This window comes from Acromyrmex echinatior, chromosome 16 (genome assembly GCF_024713525.1).
Source record: "Acromyrmex echinatior isolate Ae372 chromosome 16, ASM2471352v2, whole genome shotgun sequence".
Taxonomy (NCBI): Eukaryota; Metazoa; Arthropoda; class Insecta; order Hymenoptera; family Formicidae; genus Acromyrmex; species Acromyrmex echinatior.
The window spans coordinates 395,769-411,520 of NC_141867.1; the positions used below are offsets into that span (position 1 = coordinate 395,769).

Here is a 15,752-nt window from a genome sequence, read left to right on the forward strand (position 1 = left end):
TTCATAGTCGATTCTTATATGTAAAAATCATCTTTTTTTTTAAGATATCACAAATCAATGACAGAGTCAAGTTTTAGCATCTTAAAACATTACTTAATGATTTTGAAATAAGAACGGACTGTGAATACCAAAGAGTAAATTAAAGCAAAATTAAAGTTTATCTATAAGATAGAAATGAATATTAATCGTAATTTTCAAAGAAAATCAAGGACCAATTATAATTGATCGACATTGAAGAAATTAATCATCAAAGATATTTCAGAGATTTCTAAAAGTTCTTAATATTTTTTGTATTCTTCAGAGATCTCTTAAACATCTTTTGAATTTTCATATTACTTGGATTCCAAAGTTTTATTTTTGAAAACTTTGTTTTGTTGGTTTCGTTTCCGTCACTTTCACCGACGTGCTGGTCGATCAATCCTCCGAGTATTGCTTGAACGTACTCCCCTTCGTTGGTATTTAAAAAGAATCCCAGAAAAGGAACAAACTCAGTTTCGATGGTGGTTTTTACAGATTCCATCGTTGTAGTTGTTGTAGCTACCCCAAGTAGAATCAAATAGTTTATAAATCAGATTATTCTTGAAAAAATTAGAATGGTCGAATGTTACTAGTTTTTTTCATAGTGATAAATTGGAAGTTCGAGATTTGTACCTAATAAAAATACAGAATACGTATATATAAATAATACGAATAAATGCTTTTTTATATCATATTTGGCGACACTCATGTTTGATACATTTTTCGATAAATTCTTTTGTCTGCGTTATGCATTATCTTTAGTTAATATTGATTATTTCATGAAAATCATATTTAATTTTTTTAGTATTATACATATATTAATTTTTAGTATACATGAAGAATGTTTATCTGTGAATAGTTTTTAAGTGTCTTTTTCAATCGGTTACTTTGCTGTACATGATTATTGCTTTACATTGTTTGCATATTTCCTCTCTATCTCCTTTTACAATAAAATAGTCTCAAATCCAATGAAATTTATCTTCTTCCTTTTCTTCTTCTGTTAATTTGTCTGGGTGTACTTCTATATGAAGTGCTTTGTTATTCCTTGTCAATTTCGTGTAATGTTCACGTATCCAGCGATGAACTAGAATCAAATTGTACCCTGTTTCTGTCTCTGTCATTATAATTGCTGTATACGGAATATTAGTAATTAATCACAGATAGTTCGGAAACGATGTGAAGAAGCGTTTGCAGAAACTGTTTATAAAAATTCAATTACAGATGAGATATGTATGTATGATTGTTTAACGGACCATACATAAATATTAATATTTTTGAAGTTTGAATCTATTTCTATCTTTTATCACCATTTGTCAGGTTAGAAGCGATTTTAGTAATCAATTTATTATAGTACGTAACGGTCTTATCGCTGTCCCTCGCATCAGATGGATGCCAGTGATTCCGATATATTATCATTTTTATTAAGACAAAATCTCTTTGAACAGCATTTATAGTTGTATATTTTATTGTAAACAATTATTATAATTATAGTATTGAATTGTATTAGGTGTTGGAATTAATTCGTAGCGTTTTACAAGTGATGGGAAGTACTTTCATTAATGTATTTTTTAATGCTCATGTGAAATAAATAACATTCTTTCATTAAAAAACGCTACGAATTAATTCCAACACCTAATATAAAGGATTACAATAAAAGATAATATAAAAAATGTTATTGCATTATGATTAGCGAAAAATACAATAAAATAATTAGATAAAGATAATTTTATAATGGCTCATTAATAATAAACAAACGTAAATAACAAAAAGGGCTACAAGAGATAGATTTTTATGTATTTCAAATTCTTAAAACATACGTTTCGATCTTATTATTAGGTCACCCTCAGTGTATATGTAAATAAATTAAACGCAAATTTAACAAAATTAATTAAAACGATTAAATACAATTTATACAATTTATAGTTACGCAAAAAGTTGGTAGTATTTCTTCATATTTATTATCTTCCGCAATAATGCAATGCTTTTCAGTCTGATAATATTCGGTTATATTCTTCCATTATATTGCAATAAGTCCATAATAATGATAAAAATATTGAACATGATGAGTCATTAAATAAAAATGTGCCAGCACCCATTCTGTTATCAAATTAATACAATAAATAGAAATAACGAGACTTAAAAGTAACGAAATAATTAGACTTAAAAGTAAAAAAATAAATTAAAAATATATTTACCTGCAAAAACAAAATGGCTACTAAATTTATTAGTAGCTCATTTTTTACGGATGAATATAATATACTTTCAAAGAAAAGAGGACCGCGGATTAAATCGATGGGGGTGATGGAGGGCCTCTAGTTCGTTTTTTGCTAAATTAAACCTAAATTTAACGATATGTTATTGAAGAGTTTAAAGTGTATTCAAAGATCAAAATTCTGTAATAATTGCTAATGATTAGTATTTATAGAGAATACTTTACTGGAATATATTTACATACTAGTAGTTATGTTTGGTAAAAATGGGTTAAAAATTTGCATTAAAAAACAACTTCGTAATTCCATTTTTATACATTATTATAAGACAAAATTCGTTAAATTATGTTTGTTTTTTTGAATATTCAAGCGTTCACTTCTTCAGAGGGCAGTAGTGCGCGGGAGTAATTTGCTGTTACAGGAAAAAGGTCCTCGTATCCTCTCTCAAGTTTCTCTCTGACTGTACACCGTGTACGCAGTATGTACAACCAGCCAGCCAGTCTAGCACTCTGTGTATTTTACGAGCAGTCGGAGCAGTTCAGCAGTTGAAAAATCGTTGAAGTTATCAGAAGTACATATTCGGACAGGAGGTTACGGAGATGTACTGCTTAACTCGGTCCTGTCTCTCAGGAAATATTTACCGATAGACGATAACTAAAGATTGAAAATACATGCACGTGTCTTTCTAGACCCTCGAAAAATCGCAAATTTATGTGGGGAACATGTTCAGCAAAGAGGTCGTCGGAATACTCTCTGTTACACACGTGCTTCTGATTCCCCACCAAAACTGCACCATCCAATCGGAGCGCGGTAGCGCACCTGATCTGTCCATGACAACCACGCTTGTTAGCCTCCACTAACGAACTGATGCATATAGCACTTGTTTATATCCGGCGCGTGTGTAGGAGGGATTATTCCCGATTGTTGCTGATTATTCCGATAACTTCCTCGTTTAACATGTTTCTCGTATAACTTGGCGATTTGTCGAAGGTCTAGAAAGACGCATATACGCCTGTATTCTCAATTCTAGATTATCGTCTGTTAGTAAATATCTTGAAAGAAATAGGAGAAAATGAACGCCTATGAACCTGCTGCAGCATCTTTAACTTCCTATTCTGATATATTCCTAATAACCAGAGTTGGAAAGTAATGCGTTACTTGGAACGTCGTTACCTTGTAATAACGTTTTGATAATGATATTGTGAATTTTTTATATGACGGTAATGCTAACATCAGAGTTAGAAAAGTCAACCGTTTCTTGTAATGGGTTGAAAAAGTTATTGGTTACTGAGAAAAATAACTTCTAATTTGTAACGCGTTACGTTTTACTTGTAACGAGTGACGTTACTTATTACTTTTTTGAGTAAGTAACGCGTAATAGTAACAAATTACTTTTCAAAGTAACTTTTCTAATTTTAGCACAATTTTAGCGTTTAATTAGTTAATGCAGGATTAGCAAATACGTCGAATCGCTGTTTTTTCACGCATCCACGTTCGTGAATCATTTACGTACCACATTTCTTCTGATAGATTAAATTAGTTGTGAAATATCGGAAAAACAATTTTTTATTGTGTTACATTTCTACTTTGTATTTTAAACGTTTTTAAACTTTGATATTTTTTTTTATGTAGCAAAATCTGTCGCAATGATACCTACCTTGAAATTTGACCCACGTCAGTTCATGGAGGATTAATCATTCGAAAAATCGTTAGTTATTAGCATTGACAAACGTTACTCTTTATAATAAACAATTTGATGACGATGTTGCAATTTTTTATAATACCATTATATCATATTATCGCGTAAATGACTTCGAGTATTAATTATGTAACATTTATAACTTTTAATGAAGATATTAATAGATGGCGAAGAAATGATTCAAATATATCGCTTACGAATTTGAATTGATATGGCCTATAAACAAAACTAATTGTAAGCATTACAACAATAAGTCTAAAAATAATGCGAACAATGAAATATCACGATGATAATATCGGTAATTTATAGAGGATGAGCCTGACTTGCTACGTAGTGATTCTGAAATTCTAATCGAAAACTAGCATTTTAAAATCATAAATAGTTATATAATAAATTATACATCAAACATCAATTATACATTAAACATCAAATTATATACATTAAATATACATTTAATAACGAGAAAATTCTGTATGAAAATTATCCTTGTATATTTAGATATTTATAGAAAGCAAAAAATAATAATATACAAAATTCAAAGTAAAAATATTTTATAAATGTTTGAATAATCTGTAAGATCGATTTTAACGTAATTGGTAACTAATTCTTGATTCGAATCGTTATAAGTAAACATAAATATTCATTTCACGCCATACAAAAAATCTTCTTATATGTATATTTTGAAAGAGGTCGTTTCTGGAGAACATTATTTAGTCAGAAACATTGTCATTATCGTCAGTTTGTGAATATCGTGTTGTTGAGTGATATAGAAAGATGATAGAAGCGGAAATCGTTGATATCGAAGTGCACGATGTAAGATTTCCAACATCAATGTGGCAGATTGGAAATGATTCATTGGTATGTATTGCAATATATTAATTTTCATAATAAAATATTTATGTTGTTTTTTATTTTCGAATTATCGAGAAGCTTGTGTTTAACATAATCGACTTTTAACAGCATACGAATCCCAATCATGCCTGCACGTATGTAATAATCCATACTAACACGAAATATAAAGGATACGGCATTGCAACTACTTTGGGAAGAGGAAATGAATTTGGTACGTACTAACAATGCTACTCTCTCTCTCTCTCTCTCTCTCTCTCTCTCTCTCTCTCTCTCTCTCTCTCTCTTTCGTTTTTATTATATGATTGATGATATTTATTATTGATAATAAATTTTATAGTGGTGCAAACATGCAAGCTTCTGTTCAGATTCGTAAAAAAACGAATGACTACAGAAATCTATTCAAATTTTGCATCATTTTGGAAACAGTTAACAACCGACGTGGAACTTCGATGGGTAATATATATATATAAAATAAAACAAATCATGTATCTATCAATTATATTAATTAATATATAATGATTCAAGGTATGATTTATTTATATTTTAGCTAGGAGCGGAATGCGGCGTGGTACACTTAGCTACAGCAGCTATCGTGAATGCTTTGTGGGATCTATGGGCACGTATTGAGGATAAACCCGTCTGGAAGTTGTTGATGGATATGACACCCGAACAACTCGTTTCCACTGTGGATTTTAGATATATGTAAACTAAAACCTGTTATGTGACGTTGTTTATGTCACAATTGTATTAAAAATTATACACATACACACACATTCGAATACTAATATTTTATATTAAATTGTTATATTAAATATTCGAAATTTTTAATATATTTTTTTATATATTTTTATTATAGTAGAGATGTAGTGACCGAGGAGGAAGCGATAGAAATGCTCAAGAAAGGCCAATCGCGTAAAGAGGAAAGGAAGAAGATATTAGAAAGTAAAGGACATCCAGCGTATACGGCCGACATCGGATGGTCTTTCAATAATCAACAAATTAGAAGTGCTTGCAAAAAATTTAAGAAACTAGAATTTAAAGAGTATAAAATATATGTAGGCCCGACCATCCCCGTGAGCTGGAAGAAGTGTAATCTCATACGAAATGTGATAGGCAAGCGTAGTGACAAGATATTGATAGTGGACGCGAATCAATTCTGGGACAGGGACGAAGCAATATTTTCCGTGAAAAGTTTCAATAAAACGCGTCCCTATTTCATAGAAGAACCGACATCTCCCGACGATGTCCTGGGACACGTTGCGATACGAGCTGCACTAAAAGAGTTGAAGTACCCAGTGCGAGTGAGTTGCGGTGAAACGTGCGCAAATCGCGTCCTATTCAAGCAATTCTTGAAATTTGACGGGGTCGATTTTTGGAACATTAATGTAGGCAGGCTCGGTGGAATTAATGAAGCCTTAGCCGTATACTTTATGGCAAAAAAGCATTCAAGTAAATTTGTGATAATCATATTCTTAGATTTTCATCATTCAGAGTAATCTTTTGCTTAGCGAAACGAAATGCGAATTTATTTTATTTATAGTACCAGTGTGGGGGCATGCTGGTGAAGTTGGCTCGGGCGAGATGATTCAACATCTCCAAATATGGAATTTTATTTGCTTAAGTGAATTCACGGATATTAAGATAGAGTACAAAAGTCAACAGCACGGATACTTTGAAGATCCTGTATTTATTAGAAACGCTGCTTACCTACTGCCTAACCGTCCAGGATTTTCAACTCAGCTTAAGAACAAGTGCATTATGCGATGGTCTTATCCGGAAGGTACACGATGGAAATATTTGTTTGTAACAAAACACTTCAAGAACGAACTCATTTATCAAAAAAAGTTATGATAATACGAAAATACTTTGCTGATACAACTAAGATAACTGGAATTTTTTAGTAAAAATTGATATTTTCTGATTTATAAAACGCATTTATTTTAAAATAATATATTCAGTACCCAAAATTATGTAACATTATTTTATAATGAACATGTAATGTTTAGCAAACTGTTATTAAATATTTTTATTCTCACAGTTATTGAATAAAATCTTTAAAACGCAATTTTCATTTTCTGATTAACTTGTAGTTAGACTTGTAGTTAGAACCTGACGATAATATAAAAAAACAATTATATTTTTCTTTAACTATCGTTAATCACTAAATTGATGGTTTTATATTAAACTTTTAAAACTAAACTTGTAAAACCAGTTATTAATTATAGCTTAAAAAAAAATACATATTTATTTTCAAATTCAAATCTAATCACAAATCAGAAAATGAAAAAAACCGAATCTAGGAATTATAAAAAAGTGATTTGTCTATCTAATAGAAAAAGAAAAAAAAGGAATCTTAGATTTATATGAATCGAACGCTTTTTTGATTGCATTACTTTTTAATTTAAAATATATATAAACTGTACATATATATATATTTATATATTTATAAGTAGCATATATCTATATGTATATTTTTATGTAATGTAATTAATGTGAACATGATAAATTAATAATGTGTGTAACATATTTATATAATAAGTGGCAGTTGAGCTGAGGGAATCTTAAATTTTTCTAAGAAACTGTTAAAAGCCGTATCTATCTATTCCGTAAATATTTACCATCTTATCCATCATGGAAAACTCATCTCTTTTTTTTTATCCCTCTTTCGTCAATAGAATAAATGAAACGGAAAATGATAACACAAAAATTAAAGACCTTAATCATTATCAGTCCATTATATTTTAAATTATTAGCGCATAAGTTCTCATGAAACTCTTCATGTCACAATACCGTCGAATTACAATAGCCATATTCTACGAATAGACACGAGTTGTTTCTGTTTTCAAGCTACTGGCTCGCTTTAATTAATTTTGCTCAACATAAATAAAAAAAATACGCTTGCTAATTTCATGTGAAATAAAACATGGAGACACAACTCGTCAAGAAAATAGAATCGTATATCCTTTAAATTGCAATAAATTTTTTTTCTTATATCATTTCGTTTCAGCCATTCGCATATTATAACAAATGTCACTTTTCTCATTATGTATTCAAATTTTGTAGATACTACTAAATAATATATACGCTCTCATCCCTATCGACACACGTTCACGAATGTATCCTTATTATGCGAAATCATTAAAAAAAAAAACCACTATTTCGAGAATTCATTTGTGAAATCTAATGTAACATTTAATAATGATGGAAAACGTGAGATTGGAATTTAAAGTCTTCAGAAAATTAATGTTATAACCTCCTACTGTCAATTGACGAATAGTATTACTCTTTTTGTATGACTTTCGCTTAACAAGAATACATACTGTCATCCGTTGCAATATCCTCATCTAACGCTTCATAGGTGACTTACGTGCTAAAAGTAGTTTTCGTTGGGGCACCCCCCTCGATCTCTGTACAGTGTGCTCTTTTTATAAATAATAACTCTTATAAATTAGTATAATCTACGTTTCTTGTTCCGACGATAAAAAAATCATACAATGTACACACATGCTTGCTTACGGCGATCCATTTTTAATACTGCGGGTAAATCTTCGTTTTTCGCTATCATAGATGTGTGTTTTCGTAATGACATTCTCTTTTCGATCGGTATCTAATCTTTCAGAATGCCGCCCGCGCGTGTTTGCTTAAAGAGTTGTTTGTTTGAGGAGCTGCCGCGAATTGAAAAGTTCGGAGCAAGTTAACTTAATACTCTAGTAAAGAGGTAAGTTTCAACTGCCCGGATAAGGCATTTGATCTGGAAGGGCGGATGAGTGATTCTGGTTAGGGCTCTGATGGAAATGTGGACTGGTGCCATCCTGCGAGATATCACCGACGACGGGTTCCTCGTATTTGCCCCTCTTGAAGCGTCCGTATAGTGACGAATACGGCAGATTATAATGGATTGCCGCTTGATTTATGCTCATGTGTCCTAACCTGTAACAGTAAATTCAAGAGCAACGTAAATATTTAGTTTGAATTAGAAATTTGCATCAATCATACAAGTTTCAGCCATTCTGTGTTCGATAAAATCGAAACTTCACAAAAGAATTAAAAATCTTTTACAAACATCTTAAATTTCCAAGGTATATATTGTACAATAAATAAAGATTTATTACATTGTGCTCTATAAAAAATTAAAATTTTGCAAAGAAACTAGAATCTTTTGTAAATATTTTAAGTTTTCAAGATATATATATATACAATAAATAAAATATACAAAATAAATTTAATTTAATCCACACTAATTATTAACGTTTTCTCATGTTGAATCATTGAAGTATAATATATCGATCTATCTAATATTTTATTGAACATAGAGAGTCAAGATAGAGAAGAAGAGTTATTTGTCGATACCTGACGGCCTCGAGAGCTTCAGTCATAGCATCTTCGCTCCATGGCGTAGGATTGCTTCTACTAAGCTCGATTCCTTCCCGCTTGCATCTTCCGTAAAGAGTTCCCGTAGGTATACCGAATTCGGTTGACGCTCTCTGTACGGACGTCTGACCAGATCTTATTGCTTCTAAAGCGCGATCCAGATCGGAGGGTGTCCAGGTAGTGGGACTCGCGTTGAACGGTGCGGCCAATCTGATACCTTCTCTCCTGGCGATTTTATACAACGTGCTAGAAGGTATGCCATATGCTTTGGACGCTTTGTTAGCCGAAATGGAACCGGTACGCAACGCTTCTAAGGCATTGTTCAAACTCTCGTCGCTCCAGGATTTCGTAGGGCCGTCTTTCTTCGGTGTATCGATGCCCAATCGATGCGCCCGTTGCCATAATGTCGTTGAGGGAATACCGAATGTTGCTGAAATATTAATAAAATTTCACATTTAATTATTTCATGTATGATATCATTCGTATTATTACATTCGAGCTATATATTTTAAATTAGATCTCCTATCTACTTGTGTAATTTTTTTAGCTTTATACAAGTCATTATGCATATAATTACACGTTAAATTACATTGGCTAATGCAATCAATAGCCAACGACCATTACCCACAGAAATTTTAGCTCTACATATATGTATATTGGACATATATGTATAGGAAAAACTGAACTTTCAATTAAGAGTAAAATTTCCAATAATTTCTTATCCAAAATAATTCGGAATATATTATATCTTTTTTCTTACCCGAAGCTTTTGTCAGGCTCATGTTGTGATTCCTCAGCGCTTCTAAAGCCGCGTCCATGTCCTCCTGCGTCCATGACTTTGAACCGTGATGGTGCGAGCTGGACTGTCCACTGTGCCCCCTCGAATTATTCTCACCCGAGTCTGACTGACCGGAGCTTCCCGATGGCATCAGTCCCAACAGCTCCGGTGTTATCATCATCATGTTGTCGCTGTCGGCGGCGTTTTTCGAGCTTACGCTCGCCCGATCCGACATGTGGCTATCTATATCGATCGTGTCCGAGGAGTCCATCGTGTGCAGCGTTTCGAACTTGATCTTGACGCTGTCGCAATTTTGAATCTCTGCGAACAGATCGCGGGAAACAGGCATGACACGATGCTGCTGTTGGCGCTTTGCACCGAGGAAACTCGGTAACAACTTTCGCGACGGTATACGTATATCTTCGCCGTGGGACTCACGAAAGTTACTCGGTAAGCCTCGATGGTACCTGAGGATCGATAAGCGAGCGCTGTCGAAGGCGAAACTGGACGCGGAAGGACGCTAAATGAGGTTGCGTGGGCTGCTGCTACGGACCGAGCAACGCAAATCTAATCGCGACCAGTTAAGCGTGATTAGGCCAATTATTTTGATTCCCTGTCCGCCTAATGACCGGCTGTACTTTCAACCCGGTAGTGTTCTACCCCTCGCCGCGCCCTCACGTCCGAGGGAAATGTACGACGTTGAATGGACCGAGTAAACGGGAAACTTCTATCACGCGATTGGGCCAAACAAGACTCGATGATCATATAATATATACTATTAAAATTGGATATATTTGGTCATTGAAGTATATAGCCTTCGCGAAAGTTCTAAGTCGCGCAAAGCCAATAAGAAATCTTGCGGAGAAATATTTTTAATTTAACACGTTTCATGCCAGTGAATAAGTTTGACTATCACGTTGATGATCCACAATATTTTTTTGCTACATTTGTTAAATAACATGTATTTCATAATAATTTAAAAAATTACAAAAATTATTGTAAAGAAGATGTGATGTAATGTACACCATGTACTGTATCATATATTATGAATCTAATGTACCAGATTGCATCATGTATCATAATTATGAATCCACGTATGATAAAGAATCATTTTATAATTACGTTTTTTTTTATAGTCGAAACATCAAATCAGTCTGAATGGAAAGTCAAGCGTGGGATCATTGATGATCCACGTGGCATGGAACGCGTTAAAAGGCTAACTTGTTAGTGCAGTAAAATTGACACAATTAAACAAATTACTTTTATAATCCTTTTATTCTTTTCCGAAAAATTTCTCGATGACCTACACACATATGCTTACTAAACGTTATCCTCTTAAAATTGTATTGTGAATTGTTATCATCTCGGAAATTATATTTTTATTGCATTTGCATGCTGAAAAAAGGGTCCTTTATACTTCTTAAAATATGCATATCGTTCTCTCGTTTATTATCTTTTTTATAACGAAGAAGCATCTCATGATATCTTTTCGCAACCAAGTCCTCTTAGTTTCGTAACTATATCTGGCCCAGTTTCATTTTGTACTGTTCATTAGCAAAAATCGATTTAAAAAAAGAATCCTTATGAATTTATAAGGATTAAAAACAATTATTTTATTTCGTTTTATTTTCATGTACAATTGCGGCAATCATCGCCGAGAATCGCTATTTTCGAGGTAAGAAACGGTATTCGAGAAACGTAAAATTTTATACCTGTAGAATGATGATCCGGATCCCTCAAGTGGGTGATAGTAGTGCCGACCAGGGTGGCGCTGGGTGGGGTAGGTTGAGTCTCGGGGGGCAAATCGACCTCTCCGGGATCCGGATGGTGGCCATAATGCCCTAGCCCTGTGTGACAGAACATGTCACCTTTTTATTCGACGTGAAAGGGGTCCGTCCAAATCGATCTTGGAAACAGTAAATCGCCCCACACCTGGAAACTTCCGAATAATCGCGACGCAAGTGTCTTCTTGTCTTTTTTTTTTTTTTTTGATTTTGACCATAAGTTATTTATTTACTGAAACGCAAAATGTAATGCATACATATTACGAGATACATTATTTTAAAACGTATAATGTATGTGTTGCACACACACATGCACACACACACACACAGTGTATATGACACATAGTGTATACACATATATGTATATGATACATATTATTAAAAAAAAATTCAATAAATGAATAGAAAATTAATGAATTGAAAATTAACAATTTTCATCAAAATAAAAAGGCTCTACAAAATTTACATTTCATGAAAAATAGACAAAGAAAAAGAAATAAAGTCCGACATATATCCAGGTGTGGGGCAAAAATTTCGATAGATCTACTTACTGTTGTTACTCGTGCCGTTACCGTTGTTGTTGTTATTGTTATTATTATTACGTTGGCAAGTTTCCAATGCTACTGCTGCTGTTGCTGTCTCCGTGCACTCTTCATCTTCAGCCTGCCAGTCCCGATGGTTCTGTGGAATATCCGGTACGAATTTAGCGTCGACCCTGACGAGATCGAACCGCGCGCCCGCCAACACGGGAGAACCATTGCGTTTGTATCTATGCCTCATTTCGTCTTTTCAACGCGTTGCAAGATCAATTTTCCACTACTGTTAAATTCAAAATAGATAGACTATCTACTGTGATAATTCTTTCATAATATAAACGTATTTTTTATGATTAGCATAATTTACAATTAAAAACAATGTTTATTGAGCTCGAATAAGAGCTTCTATCAAGAATTAAATATCAAATCACGCTCTAATAAATGACGTTTATCTACTGCTACTCGAGTAATTAACTTAAGAAAATTTCCTAAAAACCTCAGAACAATATCATAATAAATATATGATTACATAATTAAATTAAGAAAGCCCCTTTAAAAAATCTCAGAATTGCTATCATATATAAATAATCCTTCGTCGATCAAGTTGGACTTTAAAGGCATAGTTAATGCCTTTGATCGTGATCTATTTGTTTTTAGATAAATTTAAATTTGTAAAAGTAAATACAACTTGACTTTTAAAAATTCATTGTTGCTTTCGCAAGTATGCAAGAATTTTTTCAGATTTTTATACAGTTTGAAACAATTGATAAAAATCTGCGCTAAAGCACAAAGATCCAAATTGTTGACGTAAGGTGAAAAATTTCACATAGTTACGACGGAGGAATAATTATAAGCGCCAAACTTCTTTGCGATATTCATAAAATTTAGAATTAAGCCTTGATAATTTGAATACTGTCACTACTGGTAGCTGCAGAGAATTGAAAAACTTAGTTGCTCTTTAAATTTCAATAAGAAGTGGTGAAATTCATCTGAAAAAGTGAAATTCAACTGGAAAAGAAAAGGAGTTTGAGGATAATATAATTTCAATATCGATGTTTGTATGTCAATTCTAACATCATAATATCATACAGATTGGATTTACACAAAAAGTAAGGTTAACTACTTTCTAAATTATTTAGAATGAATTCTCACTCTAAAGAATGAAGATTGAGCTAATCTTGAAAAAGAGTGACTCAGTTTTCAATCTTTAAGAGTAAGATTTATTCTAGATGTTTAGAGACTTGGTTAGGAATTTTACGTTTTATTAATTTTTTTTAGTCGAATTTCACTGTGAGAATTCACTGATGTCCTGAATGGCATCTTTAGGATATCAACGATTATCCACTGATTCAGATTTAAAGAGTGTGTCTGTTAGCTCGATGAAAGTTACCTCTTTGTTGTCACGGCTGTAATCGTTAGCCTCTTCCTCTTTGTAGCGATCGTAGTGTCTCGGATCGGTAGGACGCGGCTCGAATGTGGGCCGCTCGATTCTGGGTCTCTTGTATCTCTGATGGTGCTTCTTCAGCTTCGTGTAGTTCAACCTCGGGGTGCCGGACTCTCTCGGCGGCGAGCTCAGACTCACGGGTGGCGGACCGTCCCTGTTCTCCGGCACCTCGCACAGGCCCTTGATCTTTAGCTGGTCGGCCGTCTTCAAGAGCGACTGTGGAAGAAAGGGAAAACATTATAGATAGTTAAATTGGCGTGTAACTTTCAAAGTAACGTCGCATTAAAGTAACGTTATCTACGTAATTTAAGAAATTAACGAAGAACACACGCACTTTGTGTGTGTGTGTGTGTGTGTGTGTGTGTGTGTGTGTGTATGTGTGTGTGAGAGAGAGAGATTAATAACATAATTTTTGAAACCATTAGACATGTTTCTTTAAAATTAATTAAAATATTATCTAAATCATTAAAATTATATATTCTCTGAAACATTTAGAGTGAATCTCACTCATAAGTTCGATTTTTCATTTTCTGATTAACTCGTGGTTAGACTTAACTGATGATAATATAAAAGTGATATTTTTTCTAACTATCGTTAAGGTAGTTTTTTAGTAAAGTATCGAAAATTTCAGGTTGCTTTACTAGGGCTCATCTAAAATTACAAATATCTGCATAATTTGGATAAAGTATTAAAACTATTATAAAAACTTTTATAGTTATTACACACATACACACGTACACTGTAAAACCATTAGTTCAGTGATTAATCATAGCTTAGAAAAATACAATTTTTTATGTTTATGAAGCTACGAAAAGTTAAGTCTAAACCACAAGTTATAATCAGACGATGAAAAATCGGACCTTAAGGATTAAAAATTCTTTAGAGTGGAATTTTACTCTAAAGAATTGAAAGAGGATATCTTATTCTTAGTTAATGTCTAAACAACGCGTTTATTTATTTATATTTATTACGTGAGCTTTTGTATCAGAAATGATCGTCGAGAGCCTAAAAGATTGACGTTTGTAAGTTAGCGTCTAACTCTCTACCGCGTGGAGGAATCGCGCCACACGTTCGCCACGAGCGAGCAATTAATTCGTTAATTAACGGGATCGTATAATCGAGGTGGGCCGTGTACGGAAACGCGCGCGGAAACGCCGCGTTCGAGAATCAAGGCGCGGACGCGGAATAGAAAAATACTCATTTCGGTAAACCGCTTTGCGAGAGGCGGACCGCGCGGGTCCGGTCCGATTGGATTTGCATATTTCTCGCGCGAGAGCTCGTCGTCCCGGCATCTCGTTCCGCCCGGCGGCGGTGCAATTTCATCTCGGCGACGGGCGTCGGCGGTGGTGGAGACGGAGGAGGCGGCGGCGGTAGTGGCGGCGGCGGCGGCGGTGGTGGTGGCGGCGGCGGCGGCGGCGGCGGCAGCCGCGGCGTCGACATCGAGCACCGTCCGTTCACCCACCAAACGTCGCTTCTGAAAATCAGCGCCGGCGATCCACTTTCGGCGATCGTTGCAATGACATCAATCCGAGACGTCCGCACGATTTCGGCTTCTCAACGACCAAATTCGCTTCTTAGAAAACTGCCGTCGAGAAGATGCTTGTTCTCTTTCAGCTTTTATGAACTCGAGGCGTGCGAATTAGTCGGAAATATATATATTTGGGAGGCAAATGTTTTTGCGTAGGTTGTGGAGGTCAGAAATTTAAAGTTGAGTAAATATTCGATCGAGTGTTATCGAAACTATAACAAGAATGAGTTATTTTATAAAATAGTATTATAATATATGATTATTTAGTATATAAATAAACATTGCACTAAGATTTCTTAAAATTCATGATTAATTTTCAAATCAAGACACAGCCTTTTTGATACGAGTTTGAATGTATAATTGTGTGTGTGTGAATAGAGTTTTTAAAATAGAATGGCAATTCTTTTATCGAGACAAAGAATCGAATTCTAATTATAGAACTGATCGAAAAAGGTAAAAAAGTATGTTTAAATATGTATATTTAAAATAAGTATAAAAGACTGAAGGTTCGTTACAAGTTCGCAATTGTATA

The 15,752-nt window shown here is 33.8% G+C and overlaps 2 protein-coding genes across 4 annotated transcripts in view; one reads left to right on the forward strand and one right to left on the reverse strand.

Annotated features, from left to right (window-relative positions):
* The first annotated feature begins 4,363 nt into the window (after window positions 1-4,363).
* On the forward strand, window positions 4,364-7,015 carry LOC105145127 (mitochondrial enolase superfamily member 1). Of its 2 annotated transcripts, none has more exons than XM_011054511.2 (6): window positions 4,364-4,785; window positions 4,888-4,990; window positions 5,117-5,232; window positions 5,327-5,481; window positions 5,639-6,228; window positions 6,320-7,015. In XM_011054511.2, exons 1-6 carry the CDS (start codon window positions 4,702-4,704, stop codon window positions 6,628-6,630), a joined length of 1,359 nt encoding a protein of 452 aa, XP_011052813.1. In that variant the 5' UTR covers window positions 4,364-4,701; the 3' UTR covers window positions 6,631-7,015. The 2 variants fall into 2 exon arrangements, with proteins under 2 accessions (XP_011052813.1, XP_011052812.1); XM_011054510.2 differs by having other exon boundaries at window positions 4,367-4,785; window positions 5,636-6,228.
* Window positions 7,016-7,155: 140 nt separating this feature from the next.
* Psq (pipsqueak) overlaps window positions 7,156-15,752 on the reverse strand; it is a 64,756-nt gene continuing 56,159 nt past the window's right edge. For both annotated transcript variants that reach the window (XM_011054507.2, XM_011054508.2), the window contains 6 exons: window positions 13,639-13,908; window positions 12,264-12,393; window positions 11,641-11,796; window positions 9,911-10,249; window positions 9,130-9,580; window positions 7,156-8,709 (listed from right to left, as the gene is read on the reverse strand). In XM_011054507.2, coding sequence (XP_011052809.1) covers window positions 8,505-8,709; window positions 9,130-9,580; window positions 9,911-10,249; window positions 11,641-11,796; window positions 12,264-12,393; window positions 13,639-13,908 — 1,551 coding nt within the window. In that variant the 3' untranslated portion in view covers window positions 7,156-8,504. The remainder of the gene's footprint in view (window positions 8,710-9,129; window positions 9,581-9,910; window positions 10,250-11,640; window positions 11,797-12,263; window positions 12,394-13,638; window positions 13,909-15,752) is intronic.